Consider the following 22,837-nt stretch of genomic DNA (forward strand, 5'->3'; position numbering starts at 1 on the left):
ACTTATATCCAACACCTATAGAGATAGTTATTTGTACATTTTTATGTGGCACCTTATCAAATGCTTTCTGGAGATCCAGATATATTAAATCTACATCTTTATCTACATAAGTAGTAACCTTTTCAAAGAATGTCAAAAGATTTTAAGGCAGTATTTTTCCTGTAATGAAACCATGTTGACTATCCAATGAAATTCTAAACTTTGTTAAATGACTTTGTAAAGCATCTTTTAATGGATTTTCCAAAAACTTTTCCCACAATTGATATAAGTAAGACTAATTACTAATCTATAATTACTGTGACACTTTTTATCACCTCCCTTGAAAACTTGAGTTACATTAGATAGTTTCCAGTCCGTTGGACTGATAAAAAATAATAGCAAATGGTTCACATATCCAAACTTTAACCTACTTCAAAATCCTTGTGGAAATACTGTGTGGCTCCAGGAACATTTTTTTTTTTTGACTTCCCAATTTTATCTTAACAGCTCAGAATTAATACAATTATCTTGCTTCATTTCATTTCCATTTGCCAACTGTTAAAGATGGGGAATACTGCTTAAATATTTGTCACTAAAACCAAATGAAAAAAACATTTAATAAATCACTTATCTCATAATCATGAGATACTAGCCTTCCTTTATCACCCTTCAGTAGTCTTACCCCATCTTAACATTTTGTTTATACTTAAAGTATTTAAAGAATCCTTGCTGTTAATTTTTATATTTCCAAACAACCTTTTATCATACACCATTTTTGATGTTCTTATTTCCTATTTCACTAACTTTATTGATCTTCTATAATATTCTAAACCTCCTGTCATACCATTCAGTTTAAATTTCTTAAATTTATTATGCTTTTTTTTATCTCTTAAATTATTTGTGAGCCTACCTGGTTTTTCACTTGCATCTACCCTTTTTTTTCTATAAGGAATATGTTTATGTTGAATATTTAAAATATATATTCTCATGTGATCAGTGCCTCCAAATGACTCAGCTGCCCAATCCACAACAGATAATTATTGTTGCAACCCTTCAAAATTTCCTTTTTTAAAATTTATAGCAAAAATATCATTATTCCTTATCTCCATATACAGCAAAACATTGAACCTAATAGAGCATTGATTGCTTGCACCCAGATGTTCTTCAGTTTCCACCACTTTAGTCATATCTGTATTTAAAGTTAACAATAAACCTAAAATAACATTCCTTAACTAATTGGTGAAGAAAGCCATCTTGAACAGTTTTCAAAAACCTTTCTTCCTCATGGTTTTATTTCTAAATCTGTATATCTGAAATTAAAATCACCCATAAATATGACTTCATTAACATCTAAAATCTTAATATTATTTTAAAGATTCTCACTGATTTCATCAGTATTATATGGTGGTCTGTTACAAATTACCATTAAAAGCATTTTCAAGATATATCCACTAATAGAACAACAAATGGATTCATACTCCTTGCAATTATCTTTGATATCCTCAACTTCAACAGGATGTAAATTTTACATATAAAGCCACTCCCCATTCCCTCTTTAATATTCTACCCCCTATTAAATAGCTTGTAACCCTGTATTTCAAAGAAACTTCTGTCCTCAAAATCATGTGTGTTTAACCATGTTTCAATTATTCCCATTACATTAAAATTCTCCATTCCTACTAATGAACTAAAGCTATCAATTTTATTCCTCATACTTTTTGCATTACAATTATTTCTCTACTAATTTCTTATGCTAAACTTTTCTTTGCCCTTTATTCTTTTTGCACTTAGTTTAAAACTTCCCTTACAGCTGGGTTAATAAACTTAGCAAACAAGCCAGCTACTACTAGATTTAAATGTAAACCACCCATTCCAAAAAATTTCTCTTCTTCCACTGAACTGATCCAACATGTTCACCTAGCCTATGTGCTCATTCTTACATAGTAGTCTAAGCCTAGCATTTAGCTTTATTACCTGCTTATTATTTCATCATTACAGTTAATTCTGGACATTATTCCTGATAAAATTAATTTATGAAACTTTATTTTAAATGTCTTTATTAACCCTTGTATTTATTAACTCTTCTGACCTACTTTTCCTCATTTTCTCCCTCTTTACCTCACAGACTATTATATCCATGTGCCTTGTCAAGGAATCACCTATAACTAAAACTTCCTTATCATTCACATCCTTCTGTGACCCTTTTGTGTTTCTTCCCTACAATAACTCCTTATCTGTAGAAGCCAAGGGCTGGAATTTGTTGCTCAACTGAATAGGGTCATTATAACTAAATTTACTACTTTTTACTCTAATGGTGCTCTTTCTAACTTCCTGAATGTGTTAGCTGATGCATCCCTTGCATATAAAAGCTTAAGCTCCTTCTGAAATACATCTGTTATTTTTCATGGTCTTTACTTTTCTTTATTTGTTATCTCTACTTAAATTAGGATAGTTTCCAACCTTAAAACTCTATATAAAAATTGCACATCTTCACTACTAGTTTCCTCAAAGTGCATTCAAATCCCAATTTCCCAAAGAAAACCGACTAATTGTACTCATCACACCTAACAAACTGTGAATGCTTAATTTTTACACTAGTCTTAACCATTGTATTTATAGTTGTACTTGTAGCCTGAAAATATTCAGTATTAAATACCAGTAGCCTGTTATTAACACTGTTACTATTAAACCTAATGTTTAAGAACCAGTTGTATTAATTATCACTACTTTGTTTTTACACTAAAGTAATAAAGTTTATCTTTAATTATATAGAACTAAGAAAAAAAAGAACTGAAGTTAATTCTTAAAACACGAAGAGACAATAAACTACTTTTGAGATTGTATTCATCCTGTTTTATGATTTACCAGTAAGTTGAAATATAGCTAAGCCTAAAGTACCATTACAAGTATTAAGCGTGTTTTAAGGTTGTAGTAAAATTTACATCACGAAACCTTAATTTCAATTTTGATCATCTTACTTTTATTTACCAAACGTACTACATTTGGTTATTATTGTGTTATTTAACCCAAATTCTGCAAATTTATAATATTAATGCTAAATAACTTTCAGAAATATATAACAGTTTAAGAGCTTAATTTTTCAACATCCTTCCTGTTTGTTCATGCCTTACTTACTCTGCTGATAATATAACTATTAAGAGTTGATCAGAGGTATAGAACATCAGATTTGAAATGTGTTATTCTATTATCAAAGAAGTATTCCTCACAAATGCATTGTTATTATTATTACTAATGATGTTAGAAAAAAAAAAAGATAAATCTTTCTCTCAGTTTCTCCAAAAAAATAACAATTGTTCATTTGAAGGAATATCTTTCAATATATTTATGCACAGAAGTATAAATTAGTTTGGGAAAAACACACATCTAAGCTCATATAAGTTTGCAGTAATAAAAGTATTTTGACACACACAAACATACATGTATATTATACCATGTTAACTAAACACTAATTAAAACAGTAAAATAAATTTATATGACTAAGACATCATAACATAAAAGAAGAATTACAACATCATAAAAGTTGGATGTCACGTATGTATTTGTAATAATAACAATAATAGATTGATAAAAATTCAAAAGATAATGTGTAACAATTATGTTTTATTTGTATTCAGTTTTTTAACTGGTATGTTTCAAATATTTTATATATTATTATACAGCTGTAATTTCAATTTTCCTTAAATATTTTACTATTTAATATTATAATTTTTCTCATTGTTGAATATGCTTTATAATGTTTTATCTAGGAAATTGTAAAGACATTCAACATTACCATACCACTAATTCCACCTCGAAATGAATCTGTGACTTAAAAGAAATAAAAATTCAGTAGCTTTAAATTGCCTCTTGAGAGTCAGCACTTATTGGAAATTCAGAAGACTTGTCTCCAGAGAAGTGGTTTTTCTTATGTATTTTTATAAGTAACTTGAGCCACACTGAGAAGTCCATTTGTTATGTGCAGCATTCCATTTTTCATCTACGTTTCTATATTCCAAACAGCCCATTATTAGAAAGTAAATATTATTAAGATATCATTGTGAATGACATAATTTCTTTCAGTTTTATTAGTGTTTTAAAATAATTCCTGTAAAACATCTGTATGTAAATGTAATAAGTGTTAAAATATTGGTATATTTTATTTGTATTGTACTCTGTACAGCTTTGACTTGTGTGAAATTTTAGTATTTTCTATAATTTATTTCAGAGAATGATGATTTATTTTGCATGTGGTTATTAGGTGACAGAAAGTTTATTTGGGTAATATTACATTTCAGTTAAAATATTTGTCAAAAAATGTAAATCTAGTTTTTCACCTGTAGTTTTATTGAGTAATACTCAAACTTTGAAATTAAGAGAAAGTTAAGAGAGTATAAAATTATTAGTTTTATTTGTATGTAGTTTTAGAATATAATTTTATTTCTAAACAGCAGTTAATCTCTTCTGTTAAAATTGTGTTACTTGTAAGGTTATTAATTTTATTCAATTTTTTAGGTTGTCAGTGATACTAAATATCATTTTCAAAGTTTAAAGAGCTACTGATGTTAAATTTTTATTCTTTTTTTATATAAGTGTTCATTTTAATTTACTGTCACATAGGACTGTTTACATTATACTGTGTTACTGACCAGTTTTCTTTGCTTTCCAAATGTTATAGTGGTTCACTACAGAAAAATATAAGTTGAGCTTTAAACAACCCTTATCAATGGTAATGTGTTCTACTTTGTTTATAATACATTTTATTTAAGCTTTACATATGCCTAATTTATTCATTCTGAGTGAGATGGCTGTATCTCTACCCATCAACAATAAGCAGTTACGTCAGTCCAAATAAAAACTTGTTTAAAATATTCAAGAGTTTGTTGGAAGATGGTCTATTTGTCATCCTAGTGAAATAGTTATGCATTTTTGAGTGTTTTGTATTGTGTGACTTTATTTCTGTTTGAAGTGCAATAACTAGCCAAAGTATTTATCAAGTAGGGTAAATTCAGATACACCATATAATGACTGATTGTATGGTCTTATTAAGTGGTTATGAAATATTGAGGAAGTATTGCAATTTTTCAAGACAAAAAGTCCCTTGCTTTTAGTTTCATCGAAATTAAGTCATGGCAGCATATTGTGACATGAGTTTATGATTATTGTAGTAGCTTGAGGCAGACCACCATGGCAGACACATGAGACCTTACAAAGGTTTTAGGTTAATTGAGAATCATGATTAGAGCTCAAAATTATGCTTTCTCTAGAATTAGTCATATGGTTTTTCAATACTAGGGCATTTATATTTCTTGGAAGAGCACCCTCTCACCTTAGGTTTGTATATTAAAGCCCCTGGTTAGGTTGTAGCTCTTTGTGTTTGTTTGTTTATTTTGAATTTTATGCAAAGCTACACGAGGACTAATTTATCAGTGTAAGACTAGAGGGAAGACAGCTAGTCATTATCACCCACCATCAACTTTTGGGCTACCCTTTTATCAATGAATAGTGGGATTGACCATCACATTATAATACCCACATGGCTGAAAATTGGAGCATGTTTGGTGTGATGGAGATTCGGATCTGCAACCCTCAGATGACGAGTTTAGTACCCTAACTACCTTGCCAACTCTATACGAATCATAAGCTTAGTTTATTACAAGACAATACAATACAAAATAGTACTTGATTATTTAGATGTAAGCGTTGCCTTGACGTTTGTTGTTTAGCAGTTTTTACATGTGTTTTACAATGTTTCTAATACAGTTCTTGTTTAAAAACAGCTGCTAAAAACATAAACGAATAAGGCATTGCATCATTGAGGATAACTAATTTAGTTTTATCAAGCATCTTTGTTTGTTTTTGAATTTCGCACAAAGCTACTCGAGGGCTATCTGTGCTAGCCGTCCCTAATTTAGCAGTGTAAGACTAGAGGGAAGGTAGCTAGTCATCACCACCCACCGCCAACTCTTGGGCTACTCTTTTACCAACGAATAGTGGGATTGACCGTAACATTATAACGCACCCACGACTGGGAGGGCGAGCATGTTTAGCGTGACGCGGGCGCGAACCCGCGACCCTCCGATTACGAGTCGCACGCCTTACGCGCTTGGCCATTTTCAAGCATCTTCAACAGTATTTTTCATTTATAATTATATTGCGATGTCATTAGTATCATATACCAATGTTTTTACGTAAAATTGAACGTGACTTCAATTTATGTTAATTATATTATGTATTGATTCAAAAAATAAAAGTTGTAAAATAAGCAACAAAGAAATCAAACGTATAATTGAATAAAGAACAATAATTACAATACGTGTTAGCTTCATTAATCATTACCAGCCTAATTAATTTTGTCATCTTTTGTAATTATAAAATGAAAGCTTGTAGATAAAAAATGTTAACATTTGAGGTTCAAAAGTTTATGACGAATTATCAAATTTATTTCTTATTTTTATCAGAAATAAAAAGTAATTTGTATTTATTTTTGTAGTTAACGTTTTAAACTTCAGGTTTCAAGGAATGTCGTTACCATGGTAGTTGTTTTGGTCACTGAAGTGAATTCATATTTTCTAAAAAAGTTAAAAGATCAACTTCGAAAAGTGTATAAGTTCTGTAAATTTAGAATTTTCATGAAAATTGAGATGAGAGAGAAAAAGATATGATTCCACTATGCTATTTAGGGTGGATAATATGTTGCCAATTGAGCAATAACGTCTCGAATATTGTATATTTAAGTTTATTATTGATAAAGGAAGGAACTGGCTTAACTTGAGGTATGATCTCAGACTGTGTGATTTGGTATCCATTTATTTTTGTCCAGCATGGCCAGGTGGTTAAGGCACTCGACTCGTAATCTGAGGGTCGCGAGTTCGAATCCCACTCACACTAAACATATTCGCCCTTTCAGCCGTGGGGGCGTTATAACGTGACGCTCAATCCCACTTTTCGTTGGTAAAAGAGTAGCCTAAGAGTTGGCGGTGGATGAAGATGACTAATTAGTTGCCTTCCCTGTAGTCTTACCTGCTAAAATAGGGACGGCTGGCGCAGATAGCTCTCGTGTAGCTAGCTTTGCGCGAAGTTCAAAAGAAACCGAACCGATTGTTTCGCTTGGAAATTTGTAGAGAGAAAAGTCGAATAAGAATTAATGTATGTTTTATAATAACGTTTTGTTTTTGGCTTTCAACATGGTTAAAACAGCCGAGATATTGTAGTGGTGGAATGTGTGAATAGATATTGATTTCCATTAACGTCCCCCAGTGGCTCAGCGGTATGTCTGCGGACTTACAACGCTAAAACCTGGGTTTCGATACCCGTGGTGGGCAGAGCACAGATAGCTCATTGTGTAGCTTTGTGCTTAATTCAAAACAACAACGATTTCTATTAGATGTACATACCAAGTAACAAGAGTAAGTTTAGATATAAAAAATTTAAAGATTGCCGTTTTGTGGAGTGAAAAACTGAAACATAAGTTTCGAACACACTACTCTGGTTATAAGGCTTAAGTTGCAAAATAATTAGTTATTTAATTTTAACAGCAAAAGGCCTCGTGCAATAACCTATAGTCGACCATAATACAGTATAACTTCCACATAAAGGTTACCAATCTGAGTGCGTCCAAGTGTTCCCTATAGCAAGGTGCTCTTAATATATATATAAAAGCCACGAAAAGCAGGATTCCATACTGGCCGCATTAAGTTTCTAAAGTTTTTGGTTGTGCTAAATGTTACCATGACATGAAGTGTTGTCAACATGAGATCTCTGGGAGTGGATTAGCCATGCCCTTTATTATCGGTCACAAAATTTCAAAGTACTTCCTCTCTTCAAAGTTTTAACTGCTAAACACTTCACATTTATTTTCTCTCTGTCTATTTTACTGTCAACAACTGAAGTAGAATTCGTCTGAAAATAAACCACCGCATGTATCATTAGGCTATGTGACACCGTAATACGATAATCTCGAGAGCAACAAAACACACGCTCAGATATAAGCCTACTTGATCCCTGCACCGAGAACAGAATTTGTAATTTAGCAACTTATGTGTCCTCCAGTGTTTACGATGAGAATTTTCCGAAGTAATAAATTGCGCTTTGAATCTATGAAAACATTATACGGTTCGGAACCAATCCGATAAACATCACAAGCTTTTGAATACAAGTCATTCTTCTGGTGGGTAGTTTGAAAGGTATTAACGGTATACTGTACAGATATACAGAGCTCGCTTTATTGAGTGAGGTGCCGGTATAGACGTGGTTCTTGAAAATTCAGCCTAACAAACAATGCGCTACATTTCGTAAAACATATATTGTTGATTATTATACTCGCGAATCTTCAAATTTAGAGAACAGGCAGGACTCGTGTAACACACATTTAACAATATGTAACATACACTAAACTGAAACAAACGTAGATATTAAATGTATAACAGTAAATCCGTTACAACGATAATTGAAAAATATTTTGAACTGTATTTGTTTTGTTTTTTATCAGTTTTCTAAGTAGGATCATTGTTAATCTTTTTTTTGGGGGGGGAAGTAGAAGCTGCAACGATTTAACGAAGAGAATGTAGAATAAAATTTCGATTTACTGTGAGGTATCACAGAGTTTTTAAGATTACACTGCTTTGTTAACCTAGCGCCTTTAAATGGAGGATTAAATGAGAGTACCTTGAAGATATATGTGATTTTTGGTATGCAGATGCTATTGTTATGGATGGTATTTTGTGAAATGGGGTCCAACAAATAATATGCCAAATAATTGTGCATCACACACTGATTTTGTAAAAATATATGAACAACTTAGAAGCGACAGAACCTAAATTATGAGGTAACTGAGACAATAAATGTTATACAAAATGTTTTCATAATTAAAAAAAAATTGTACTAAACCTCATTACTTAAATTTAAAAAGTAGTTAGACGTATTTTAAAAATATAACAACTTTTGTTAAACATTGGAAAATTTTCCGAATTTCCAGTGTGATGATCATGGTATTTCCCTGGGAATGCCACATTTTTGCGATTGTTCATTTAGTAATTTAAAGTTTTTTTGGTGAATAACCGTCATCGTTTTACGCACATATGATGTTCTTATGTGATTTAGCATATTCCATAAAAACTTTCTGATATAGTCATTCACAGAAAAGCAAGTAAAATATTCAGTGAAAGGATTATTTCTATGATACACGTGAATGTATTCATTATTAAAGTTGTTAGATTTTGCTTTTTCGCACATTTACATGTACAAAATAGGCAGGTTTATCATTTTTGTCTTATGAACTAACCTAAACTTTTAAGAAAAAATATGAAAAAAATATTCGAATTGTAATTTAATGTACTGATTTTGTGTCTGAAAGTAAAAACTTCATGAAAATTATCATTTCCCTACATTTACGAAAAAGTTATTTATTAAAAAACTGTACGTTTCTGCCTATATTGTTGGTTTATAAATAACTCATTATAACGTACTAGTAAGTACCCATTGTAATAACTCAGTTGTTATTCTTATAAAAATAGTGATGAATAAATACATAATCTGCACTTAACCAAATCCCTTGGATCGGAACGTATACTCAATATAATTGTCTGGTTGGTCGTTTAGAGCCATATTTTGTCATTTCAATAAGGGAAACTACATCCCGTTTTGAACAAAGGAGACTCCAATGCATTGCTGGTAGAAGTATTTGGGTTTCGAGGTAATGGGTGCATCTAGCACGCTGTCGGTTTCGTTGACTCGCCGCTAGAATTTTTTCCGCTGGATGCCACCGTTTCTTATCATTTTACTAAGTGCCAGAAAAGCCTGATGCCGAAGTGAGACTTTTTTTTTTTTTTCTACAGACGTCATTTTCATAAAAAGATATCAAAAATGAGATATACAGTTTTTAACATGGTACAATAAACTCATGTACATGTATAAAAAAACGATATGAAAGCAAAATGTATATATATATAAAGCAAACAAATGCATTCTCAAACACATTCCTCTCTTTATGTGAGGCTCGGCATGGCCAGGTGGTTAAGGCACTTGACCTGTATTTAGAGTCTCGGGTTCAAATCATTGTCACATTAAACATGTTCGTCCTTTCAGCCGTGGGAGCGTTATCATGAGACGGTCAATCCCACTATTCGTTGGTAAAAGAGTAGCCCAAGAGTTGGCGGTTGGTGGTGATAACTAACTGCTTTCCCTCTAGTCTTACATTACTAAATTAGGGATAACTAGCGCAAATAGCCCCCGTGTAGCTTTGCGCAAAATTCAAAAACAAACAAACTATGCGTTTTTTATTTTTTTCGTTACTGCTGTTACCTGCTGAGATAGCGGTAAGTCTGCAGATTTACCACAATTCCCCGTGGTGGACACAGCAAATAATCTGATGTGGTGTTGCTATAAGAAACACACACACTCGTTAATGCTCTTATTTTTGAAATATTTATTACAGTCAATCGACGAAGGAAGTCCCATTTTGTTTTTCGTGAAATTCCCTCACACACAAAAAGAGAACACTTTCGTTTTCAAGTGTTTTTTTCTGAGATTGACTCGTTAAACACATGGAAGAATGATGGATTATTGCTGATATTGTTAGGAAATTTTAGGAATTGTATGAAGCGAATTTTCCTGTAATGTACTTTTGAAAATAAACATTATGATATATAATTTTGTTTCTTCGATTTATTTTTCGGAAGCTACAGAGCGCAAATAAACATGTAGCTATTATAGATGTACAGATACTAAATGTTGTGTTCCTTATGTATTTGAATTTTAGGAAATAAATTGTCTAAATGTAATTTATATATAATTAGAAACATTTTGGATGTGAAAAAAAAAAAGATTCAGTATATGACTTAAAGAAATGAAATCAAAATTGGTGACCAAAACTGGTAACTACCTTTATAGCATTGTTAAGAATTGTACAGTATGTACTCATTCATTAAGTAGCTAGGCCGCGTTTTTTGTTTAACTTACCAATAAATAATAACCCTACACCTGTACGAATCTTTTGAAAACTTGAGTTATAAACTGCTAACCTAGTTTGCGTGGTCTAACCCATACTCATGTGTTTGCACATCTATTCACTTTGTAGTATTGCTGCTAAAGAGCAGCCATCTTTAATCTAAATGACAGAAACTATAAACGGTTCAACTTTACTTAAAAGTAAAGGTAACTTCTTTTGTAGATGTACGTAAATATTTTGGTCAAAACTGAGCAGTTTTTTGTTGAATAAATTTGTACTTGTGGCTTACGTTTAGACTAAACTTGACATCAGATTGTAAGTTGTAAAGATCTATCAAAGCTCCAAATTTAAAAGAATACATGAATTTTAGGTGTGTTTATCTATCAAATGAAGTTTCCGTACCTCCGGCACAGAGAAAACGAAAAAGTAAAACATTCAACCAAAATTAAAGATTTTAAATGTCGTTTATTTCGTAATAATGTTTCTTTGAATTTGGTATGTGAAGTATTTATCAAGTGGGGTACATCTACTAAAGATATGAGACACTTTGGATTACCACAGTCCGAGATATAGAAAGGGGAAAAGCTCTGAACTATTATTAATGATAATAACATAATGCATAATTGCACCTTCATAGTACAGCAGTAAGTCTACGGATTTACAACGCTAAAATCAGGGATTCGATTTCCCTTGGTGGGCTCAATAAATAGCGCGCTGTGGTTTTGCTACAAGAAAACACACGCACACAATGCATCTTGCAGGTTGTTTTGACCTCACTCTGCATGTTCATATACCATTTATGTTTATCCCATTAAGTAATTTCATGAATGCTAAAAAGATGGGAGGACCGTCGAGACCTGAAGTTTCTTGGAGTAAACTGCACCGGCTATCTGTGCTCTGTCCACCGTGGGAATCATAACCCCATTTTATTTAAGCCCTCAGACTTTCTTCTTAGCCAACAGGTGAGAAGAAGGCAAGTTTACTGCATAGACATTAATATAAAATAATAAAATTAATCTTTATTTATTGTGATAAATATTTCATATAAGTAAAATATATATTCTAAAATAAGTTCATCGGCCAAACTAACTTCAACATAAGGGGAGACATAACTAAGTACAATTATATATAATAAGTATCTAACACAATTTTAGATTATAAATGTGTGATGAAAGCTTTTTCTAAAAAAAAAACAACAACGTGAAAGTTATGAGGTGTTGTCAAGTTATTTGCAGGGAAAGAAAATATTTATTTCAATTACACGTTAAGTGTAGCGGCTGTGTGTTATATCTTATATTGTTTACGTATCTTCATGAGAACTGCTCCTCAGTTGCTCAGCGGTTAGTTCTAACGGCTCATAACGCTAATAAACGTGTTTCAATGCTCGTAGTGAGCACAGCATAAAGAGTCCATTGTGTAACTTTGCGCTCAACAAAAAAAAAAAAAAAAAAAGAGGATGACTCAACAGTTTATCAAATTATTACATAACACAGAATGTCTTTTATCTCGATTTTTGTTAAATCGGTTACAAAATCTGTTTTGAAAGGTTTTAATATATCAGTATAAGATACAACACAAACGGTAATATAAAATTTCTGAAAATATTTAATTGAAACGGTTGAATATAGATTAATCGTTGGATAGTCCGCTATATCGTGTAACTTAAGATTGTAGTGCTTTACCCGCAAACTAATGGTCGTGGACTAGAATTCTCATCCGACCACACATTCTCTCCTTTTCAGCCGTGTGGACGTTATAATGTGACGATCAATCTCAGTATTCGTTGATAAAACAGTAGCTCAAGATTTGGCGGTGAGCGGTGATGACAAACAGCCTTCCCTCTACTCTTACACTGCCAAATTAAGGACGGCTAGCGCAGATAGCCATCGTTTAACTTTGCGCGAAATTTAAACCAAACCAACTTGAACATGTTAACCCTTTCAGCTATAGGGGTGTTAAATGTTACGGTCAATCCCACTATTATTTGGCCCAAGAGTTGGCAGTGGGTGATCTTTACTAGTTGCCTTTCCTCTGTGCTAAATTAGGGACAATTAATGCAACTATGGACTACGCCTGGATGGCGTAGCTTTGCGTAAAATTCAAGCATACAATTAATCTTTTTGTTTTACACATACCTACAGGTGTATTGAAAAAAGGAACTGAAGTAATATGATGCATATACTCAAAGCCTCCCGGAAGGTATTTTGCAAAAAACATATTGCATATAGATTGAATATACGTATTAATAGTGTAAATATTTTTTATTTGCAAGATTATGTAAATACTGTGTTATAAAATGTGTACACGCTTTTGTATTATAGTATGTAATTAAGTTTAAAGAGCCTCCTGTGACACAGCAGTAGGTCTGTGGACATACGATGCTGAAATCCGGATTTCGATATCCGTAGTGGATTAATTGGTAGTCCATTGTTCAGCTACTGATGTACAGATGGACATAGAAGGTGTGTTTGTCATGGAAGCAGAATCTAAAGACAATGACTTTGTTATTTAACATAAGAACTTACAAGGTCTAAGAGCACCGGGGGAAGATGAGACATACAACTATGTCAATATAACTGAAGAACTGACTGGTAAGAAGACGAAAGAGGATCAGAATCTACTGTGTTAGTATAAAGTTAGATCAGGAAATACAGACCCTAGAAAACACGAGATCAGATGAAGACAAGGGATCCTGTCAAGGTGAAGTCCTATGTGAGAAGAAACCAGCAAAGAAACTGCAAATGTTGATGTGGACTATATGAGAAGACTTGGTATATGAACTAAAATACTCTTTGTATATAGTGAAAAATTATCGTAAATATTTCTTGTAAAGAGGGGTTTACTGTCAGATATAAAAGACTGTTTAGTGTAGATTGTATTATTAATTAATTTTGTGTTTGCAATTCCTTGATGTGGAGGCTATAGAGATTTCTAAAAGGCCTAAGTGTTTGTTTGTTTTTGAATTTCGCGCAAAGCTACACGAGGGCTATCTGCGCTGGTCGTCCCTAATTTAGCAGTATAAGACTAGAGGGAATGCAGCTAGTCATCACCACCCACCGCCAACTCTTGGGCTACTCTTTTGCCAACAAATAGTGGGATTGACCGTCACATTATAACGTCCCCACGGCTGAAAGAGCGAGTATGTTTGGTGCGACCGGGATTCGAACCCGTAACCTAAGTGATAGACGTACAGAAAACTGCGACCAGACGAGCTGAATCAGGGTAAAAATAAAGTCTTGCAAAAGAAAAGTTATAAAACTTAAATTTAATCACTGTTGAAGTGACTGGCTTAAATATTGATATCACAGTGAGATTAACAGTTTGAAGGATGTAAGGAGAATAATTTATCTTGTCAAATGGTGTTCTAAACTAACTGAACCTATCTGCATGAACTTTGACAAAAGGCAGATGATTATTGGAAGTACGAAGTGCAGACGATTAATAGAAGCTCAGGATGCAATTGCAGTAACTCACATGACAGCGTAAGTGAATTATACATGGATTGTATTGCAACAGAAATGGGAAAAAAGGTTCGAATTTTCAGTTGAATCCTACAATAATTTAATTGCCTAAAGTGGAATTTTGACAAGAATAAGAGAATTGTATAGTGTATTCTTATGACGGCTGGTATGGGTATTAAAACTTTAATTAAAATAAAGTACAGAACAAATTTCGACGTCATCTGTAGGTTAACAAAGAATTGCATAGTGTTTAAGACACGACTATGATTTCCATAATGTAACGAATTTTCGTACATACGTTTAACTTGTTTCGAATGTACATGTTATTTTAAAAACAAGTAGAATGCTTGCTGTTCGTTTTTTGTGTTTTTACCACCAACAAGTCACATACACCTGCTCTAGAAGAATCATTAACCCAGCACATCGATATATTTACATTACTGTATATACTATTAAAAAGTAAGTTGATGACAAAGATTACTTAATGATGTCAAAAGTAATCCTTTTAGATGGATGGCTCAATGTTTACTACTACACTCTTGCACTCTGGAAACGATTTTGCAATGAACCTGATATGAATCCCTTTATATTGTAATCCAATTCTTATTATAATCTGCTGGTTTTCTACTAGCTAATATTGAATTTGGCCAGCGTAATACTGGAACTGGATTTGGTAGTGCCATAGCATGAGTGGTCAAGAAAGGTTCTTCAGTAACAGATGGCACAGCAGTAGTTAGAATAGGTATAGCCAAATGAGTTTCCCATTCCATATCATGAAGTTGATCGTGTTTTCGGTTGGACCTCTTGAGCAGATGCAGAAAAAGGTAAGAGTGGTTTAATATTTACATTTAATAATTCATTATCCAAATGTTTTATTTTGTAACAGATATTCTCTCCTGCTTCATTATTGCTTTTTTTTTACTTGACTTTCGACTTCTTTGATGCCTTTCTTCAAAGTTGTTGCAAGCCTTTTTTTTTTACAACCGTATAGATTCATGGATCTTGTCTTCAATCAACTTTATTTTTAATTCTTCTTTAGAGACCAAGTCTCTCTTTTTAAAATTTCTCTCTAAATTCCTTTTACGTTATTTTAATTTTTAATCTGTTTTTTTCTTGATCTCCTTTTATTCTTCCATTTCTTTCAAATAATTATTTGTTCCTTTCCTCTTGTTTTCTGTTCTGTTTTTCTTCTATTGTTTTATCGTGTATATCATGGTTACTATCTCAGTTTGTGTTTCATTATAATAATCTTGTTGAAGTTTAGTTAAAATTCTATTGTATTTTTGCCTAATGTAATACACAAATTACAACAATATATAATGTAAAGTACAATAAACTTGAACTTACTTTTCAAATTACGGTCTTTTAACACGTAACTATAATAAGGTAATTCAAATTCTTCTTTTATTTTATCCGAATACTTTACTATTAGGCTCAGATTTGTAACCATTTAAAAATGAGCGGTTGACATGGTATGTATATATTTAAGGTATGGTTTTTGTTCTGAATTTCGCGCAAAGCTACACGAGGGCTATCTGCGCTAGCCGTCCCTAATTCAGCAGTGTAAGACTTGAGGGAAGAGTAGCCCAAGAGTTGGCGGTGGGTGGTGATGACTAGCTGCCTTCTCTCTAGTCTTACACTGCTAAATTAGGGACGGCTAGCACAGATAGCCCTCGAGTAGCTTTGTGCGAACTCAAAAAAACAAACACAAAAACTCGATGGCCCAATTCGCCAAGACATCATTTGGACTTTTTTTTAAGGATTTTAAGAAATCAAGAATCAAACAACTAAAATATTTATATTTTGGACGCCTGTATGGTCGTGTACATTTTCATGCGCCCAACACATTGTCATGCCAAAAAACGTCGATTTACGTATTTTGTCTCTTTTTTTTTAAAGGAGATCAGATTCACACTTAGTTGACACAGCAGGTGGTTCGATGTGGCTTTGGACCGATTTTCATGAGGTTTGGTATATAGATACTTTTCTACAGTTCCCAAACATTAACAAATAAAAATGATGGACTTACCCAATTTTAGTAATTATATTTATTCTGAAAACGACATATTTAGGGTTTATTTTCAATTAGCCTTTAGCTAACTTGGTACTAAAATCAGAGATTCGATTCTACTTTTACAGGTGGTTCCCATACATACACATACAATTATTCTGCCGATTTCGGTCAATTAGGAAGGAAGGGTAAACAAACATACTAATTTACAGGTCCCATATGTTTAATTATTTAAATGTGTTTAAGGGGAAGGAAGGGTAAACAAACAATTAATTTTAAGGGATTTGTTTAATTATTTAAACATGTTTCAACCAGATTGTATGCGATTTAGTACAAAGATACTCTATAACAGAAATATAAACAGTTTTGGAATTTTTATCTTTTTACTCAATTTTTCGGCCAGGAAGGTACACTTTGATGTTTCCGTGAACTATTCTTGTGTGAATGTCAGTCAACTTCTGTGGGATTTGGTGCAAATATACTTTCTTTCTTTCAAAGCAGTGATATAAATAGTTTCGATTTTTCCTGGTGCCGAAATTGGGCGTGTTGGGATTGCGTGGTAGAAACGTTGTTGCATTCCCCCACAAACGTTGACCCATTTAATTTATTAAATTTTATCTCCCTTTTGTTATAATCGTTCACAATGTCTGTTATTCTTTTCCCTAAATTGAATGATACATCTATTTTAATATTACGTTGGTAATTACTTGTAAAATCTTAATAGGCACGATAATTTATTGCTTTTACTGATCATTTATTTCTGTTATTTTACACGCCATCTTGAATGTTTTAAAAGGAAATTTTTTTAAAAGTGCTAATCGTTTTTCCTCTTTATAAGTAGAAGTAACAGCATTATTTATAGCCTTTTCGTTGCTATTGTTGCTTTAGCGCAAAGTGAGAAAAAAGTTGTTATCCAGAATGAGTAGAATAGTATACAACACAAAACGTGCAAAATTCGATCTTATTAGAACAAAACGTTCAAGGAAGAATTTAATTACTGCTAAATTTGGCCCGACATGGCCAAGCGTGTTAAGGCGTGCGACTCGTAATCTGAGGGTCGCGGGTTCACATCCCCGTCACGCCAAACATGCTCGCTCTTTCAGCCGTGGGGGCATTATAATGTGACGGTCAATCCCACTATTTGTTGGTAAAAGAGTAGCCCAAGAGTTGGCGGTGGGTGGTGATGACTAGCTGCCTTCCCTCTAGTCTTACACTACTAAATTAGGGACGGCTAGCACAGATAGCCCTCAAGTAGTTTTGTGCGAAATACAAAACCAAACAACACTGCTAAATTTAAACGATGTTCACTGCTACTGTCTAAAACCACAACACCAAGAAAACTAAACTAAAATAAGTGAACGCTAAATATATTAATAATCAGTTTTCTCCTGATGTTTAGTTACAAAAACACACATTATTTGTATAAATTTTAATTTTGTGGGTAAGAAGTAAAATTCAGTGATCTCGTGCACAAGGGAGGAGTATGTATTCTTCAGGTTAAGAGTATTTTTGTTTATTTGTTTGTTTTGAATTTCGCGCAAAACTACTCGAGGGCTATCTGCGTTAGCCGTCCCTAATTTAGCAATGTAAGACTAGAGGGAAGGCAGCTAGTCATCACCACCCACCGCCAACTCTTGGGCTACTCTTTTACCAACGAATAGTGGGATTGACCGTCACATTATAACGTTCCCACGGATGACAGGGCGAGCATGTTTGGTGCGAAAGAGTATTTTTAGTTAATTTTATAGATAATTGACAGTTTTTTATACATTATTACCACTGATTTGACCCGTTTTCAAGACAAAATAATCTAGGCTACAAAATAAAATCCACTTCTGATATAATTCCTAAAACAGATTTTTCAGTTCAACACGTAGAAACCCTGGATATGATATTTACACTTCTTTGCTGCCACATTATGGAATAGTAAGTTTCTTGTTACTAAATTTGTTTTCATATTAAAAATGTTTTAGAAGAAAGATTTTCATCAATGTTTGCTTCAAATAAAAAATTAAGTAGGTAACATCTGATAAAACGAGTATGATATAAATGCCAGTGTGAGTTAAGTGTATTGTTGAGTAGTAGAGTGAAGGAACGGCACATGAGGTCAGTGTTACTTGTAGACTGTGAAGGTTAATGCGCTTGTAATTCAGTTAAAGTTAGACAGTGAGGGTTTCTACATCTAAATGAAATTCTGCAAGTTAGTGTATAAGCAAGTTAAACATACATTAATTTTCGGGAGTCGTGTGAAACGCTATTTGAACTGTTGTATTTGAAGCTAGGCTTACAACTAAACGTAGCCATAAAAATGCTATTTACTTGAAGAAATAAATTAATTTGCTATAGTACCCGAACTAGACTTCACATTATTTTTACAAAATAATCCAATAGAACCCACCAAACCATGAAGCACATTACAATAATATGCTTTTGTGTAAACTGTGTGTAAGCTTAAATATCGCCTAACTTACTTATATATTAAATACCACTGGCCATAAAAGTACTTGGTTTTCTAACTACTGACACCAACATTTTTAAGATTACATGAAACCCGTTGGTGAAACTACATTAATGGACTTGTTTATCTGTCCCGTGATAGGACAACGATTCATTTAAATTTAGACTTGCAACGCTAAAATCTGGAGTTTAGTTCTCCTGTGGTGGACACACCAAACAGTACAATGAGACTTTGTTCTAAAAACAAATAAGCAAACAAGTTTTATTTAATGTATTAGCTAGATAGTAATCCTTATTGTTACAGACACTTTCAATATTAGAAAATTACGATAACGTGCAGAGAACATTACAAGAGCACAGGGGTCACTGACAAAATTCACTTTTAAAGCATCATAAAGGAATACTTTTTTGAGAGGAAGAGGTGTTAGGGGAGACTGTAATTTGCTTCTGGTACGCATAGGGTAACAAAATGTATGGAGCAAATATATTATTTTTACTCCCATTCCACTGGTCTAATAAACACTTATTAAGATCCAAACTGAACATTCTCACGTGTTATGATTTAATAGCATATCGTAATTATGTTTTCACTATAAAGATCTACAATTATGATTTAATAGCATATCATAATTATGTTTTCACTGTAAAGATCTACAAGTCTTTGAGTGCTTTTCGTATCAAAACTTCCATCTTTCTGGACGTGTCTTTTAGTAGATTTGTTCGATTTTTATGACTGAGAAAAGAAGAAAAAACACTTTTCGGACATAAGAGCAGAAAGACATGGACACGATACACCATCGACCGGTGTACGTCACTGAAAAGGATACGTAATTTTAAGTAACTAATTAAATTCTTTAGATTTGTTTATTTTTAAAAGTACATAGAGATAGCTACTATTGCATCCAAAATGTTGGCTGATAGTAAACCTCTTTGATATTTAAATTTCTCTGATATTATTTAGTCAATTTTACATATTTTCCAACATTTTATTGTTGTATTTAACATTTTTTTACACATTCAGTTGTATTTTCATTGTCTGCTTTTCTATATACCTTTTTCATACGGAAGGTATAAAGTTGAATTTTTTATTCTATCTTTAAGTTGTGGGGTGATTAAGAAAACATTAAGAAAACAAGGTCAAACTTGAGTTTCATGTAATAATTTCCAATCATATACATATATATATATAAATATATGCATACAATATTAGGAAAAGTTAGTAATTCAAAAGGAGAGAATAGGAATCGTCAAAATCCAGGAACAAAGTAAATCAAAATTTACATTTTCAAACCTAAAACTATGGATTTTAAAAGACGTAAACAAACAAGACTAGATATAGTGTTTACATTATTTTCCAATGCTAAAGCCCTATTTTGGGTCCATGTTTTTAACAATACTTTTAAAATCCATATTTTAGTTTGGAATCAAGATTTACTTTTTCTGCAAAGGAAAATAAAAGACTTAAATACCTCTGCTGGACCAAGAACACCGCTGGAGTAGGATACATGAAACAGTGAAATCTAATAGGAGTCTAGCGAACATAGTTGAAACATTTGGTGTTTTACATACCCCATTAATAAAGTTGTAAAATAATATAAAATTGATATTAGTTTCCGAAGATGTTTTCATAATCACCTGCTAGATCTCTGCTGTGTACACAGCATGGATAACTTATTGAGCCACTTTCACTTACACAACGCCAAACTGACTTCGTTTACAACAGTGGTTCTTAACCTTTTTCATCGTCTTACCCCCTGAGACTCTCCAGGGTATTACAGTGACCCCTATAATAATTTTTGTAATGGTGAACTTTGCGTCAAGGTAGAATAAAACAAAACTATATAAAGATCCTAATTTATTGAAAATGTTACAAATAAATGACCTTGAGAAATGCTGCATATGCTAAACAAATGTAAAATTCATGGAATTACTGAACATCATACAAAATCAACTTATTCACTCAATGTAAGGGTTGATATAATATATATAATGAGAAAAGATACTAAATACGATGGAAACTTTGATATTTAAATTTTACGTTCGATGTATTAATATTATACAGCTAAAAATTTAGGCAATTGAAAACGTTATAGTATGTGAAAATTTTTATTCAAAATTAGACAGGTGGTTGCGCAACAAGCATCTCGACGCGGTTCAACTGCCGCACTTCAGCGTGTTTCTCATTGGTGGGCAGTTACAGGCACTTGCCACAAAAACTACAAACTGCTCCGTGATGTCTCCAATAATTCTCAAACCTTCCGTGACCCCGAGAAACTTCAAACAACCCTCCAGGGGTCACGACCCCAGGTTAAGAACCACTGGTTTACAATTTAGAAGTGTCAAATGTCTTTGTTGCATGAGCTATTGTTTAAGATGTGAAAAATAGGTCGTTAATGTTTGGCATAAATAACATGGCTTTGAACACAAGGAGTACCATTAGCAACGGAAACCACATGATTCTTTTCCATTCTCATCTTAAAAAAGATGAAAAATACCTTCCAAAAAAAAGCCCAAAAACTTTCACATATTATAGAAAGATACTTATGTAGGTGCTATTTTTAAACTACACCAAAATCATCCTACACGCATAGCAAAAAGTCTGCATAATTTAATTATCCATGCACGCGTCTCTATCCTTCCAATATATCTAATATCTAGCCTAGAACATTGTAGAACAACCAATAACGTTGCGGCATTTTCCCGCGTATTGGCTCATATCAGAACTCCCATCGCAGAGCTGAATTGTGCATACAATGCAATCTGTACTCGCGTTGAAGCCTACCTAATTTACCGCATTATTAGCATATATGTGCAATCAACTTGATATTTTGGAAACGTGCCACATGCTTGCCGAATGTGCTCCTGAGCTTATTCACAGTGTCATAAATAATGACATGATATACCAAGAGTCAGACACTTCATCACTGACTCGACAAAGTATCTTTAAAAAGTCGAGTTACTACGAGTTATCAAAGCCAAACGGGCGAAATAACCTGAAATTAACTGATTACACAGTCTTGTTATATAGTTTTAAACAAGATCCAGATGAAATAACTTATTTTCTCGTAATATTTGTTCTTAGTCTTAATTATTTAATTAATAATTGTAAGATTATTTATAAAGGGTAAAAGGGAATGCTCTTTACACCAAATGTTTATCGACCTATGTTTATTTTGGTTAACTCTTTTTATACATAAATAAAAAGATATTTTAACCTCCATAGGAAGCTGTTCTGTTATTTCTTCTGAGAGAAGTCTTTAAATGAGATATTGCAGTATACAATAAATTGATTTGTCAACGTCCTGTATCTATTTATTGGATTGTTATAACGTGATATCTTCATTAACGTCAAAGTCAATAATAAATAGTATTCGTCATGTTCGCTGTCTTCGTTCAATGCTGACTGATTTAAGCAAAAATATATTATTATAATACGAGTCTAATAGTAACGCGAAGTATTTTTTCTAGAATTAAATATCATTATTTTGTATTAACTTATTAGCTTGACTACAAACAATAAAAACTGTGCCTAAACTATGTGTAGGTAAAGGTTGGTTCTTATTGAAACGATATGTTAGATTTTTATATGCGAAAACGGCTCGTTTGGGTTGAGAAAATATTTTACATAGAAGAGCGAACAACGTTTCGACCTTCTTCGGTCATCGTCAGGATTTTGAACTGTATTCACTTTCGCTTGTAGGGATTTGGGTATAATGACCCGGGAGGATCAAGTTCGTTGACCTCTTCCTACCTCCTGAACGTTGATGCACAACTTCTGTTAAATGTGTTTATAAATGCTACATGAAGGCAAAAGTAAACTACAAGTACTCCGGTCCTTCTCAGGGCAATGTCCATGAATTATTTACAGATACAAACAGTTCTATAATATGCATACTTTCAGAAGTTATAAGCTTAGATTAGGATCACTTACATAAATACCTTACAATGTTTACAATTAAGTGTATAGTTGTAGTGGGGTTTTGT

The 22,837-nt window shown here is 32.8% G+C and overlaps 1 protein-coding gene across 1 annotated transcript in view; it reads left to right on the forward strand.

Moving 5' to 3' along the window:
* LOC143232590 (non-structural maintenance of chromosomes element 4 homolog A-like) overlaps window positions 1-10,626 on the forward strand; it is a 77,492-nt gene extending 66,866 nt beyond the window's left edge. The window contains exon 11 of the mRNA XM_076468201.1: window positions 3,747-10,626. Coding sequence (XP_076324316.1) covers window positions 3,747-3,812 — 66 coding nt within the window. The 3' untranslated portion in view covers window positions 3,813-10,626. The remainder of the gene's footprint in view (window positions 1-3,746) is intronic.
* Window positions 10,627-22,837: the final 12,211 nt, after the last annotated feature.

The sequence above is a fragment of the Tachypleus tridentatus genome, chromosome 1, assembly GCF_004210375.1.
Source record: "Tachypleus tridentatus isolate NWPU-2018 chromosome 1, ASM421037v1, whole genome shotgun sequence".
NCBI classification, from domain to species: Eukaryota; Metazoa; Arthropoda; class Merostomata; order Xiphosura; family Limulidae; genus Tachypleus; species Tachypleus tridentatus.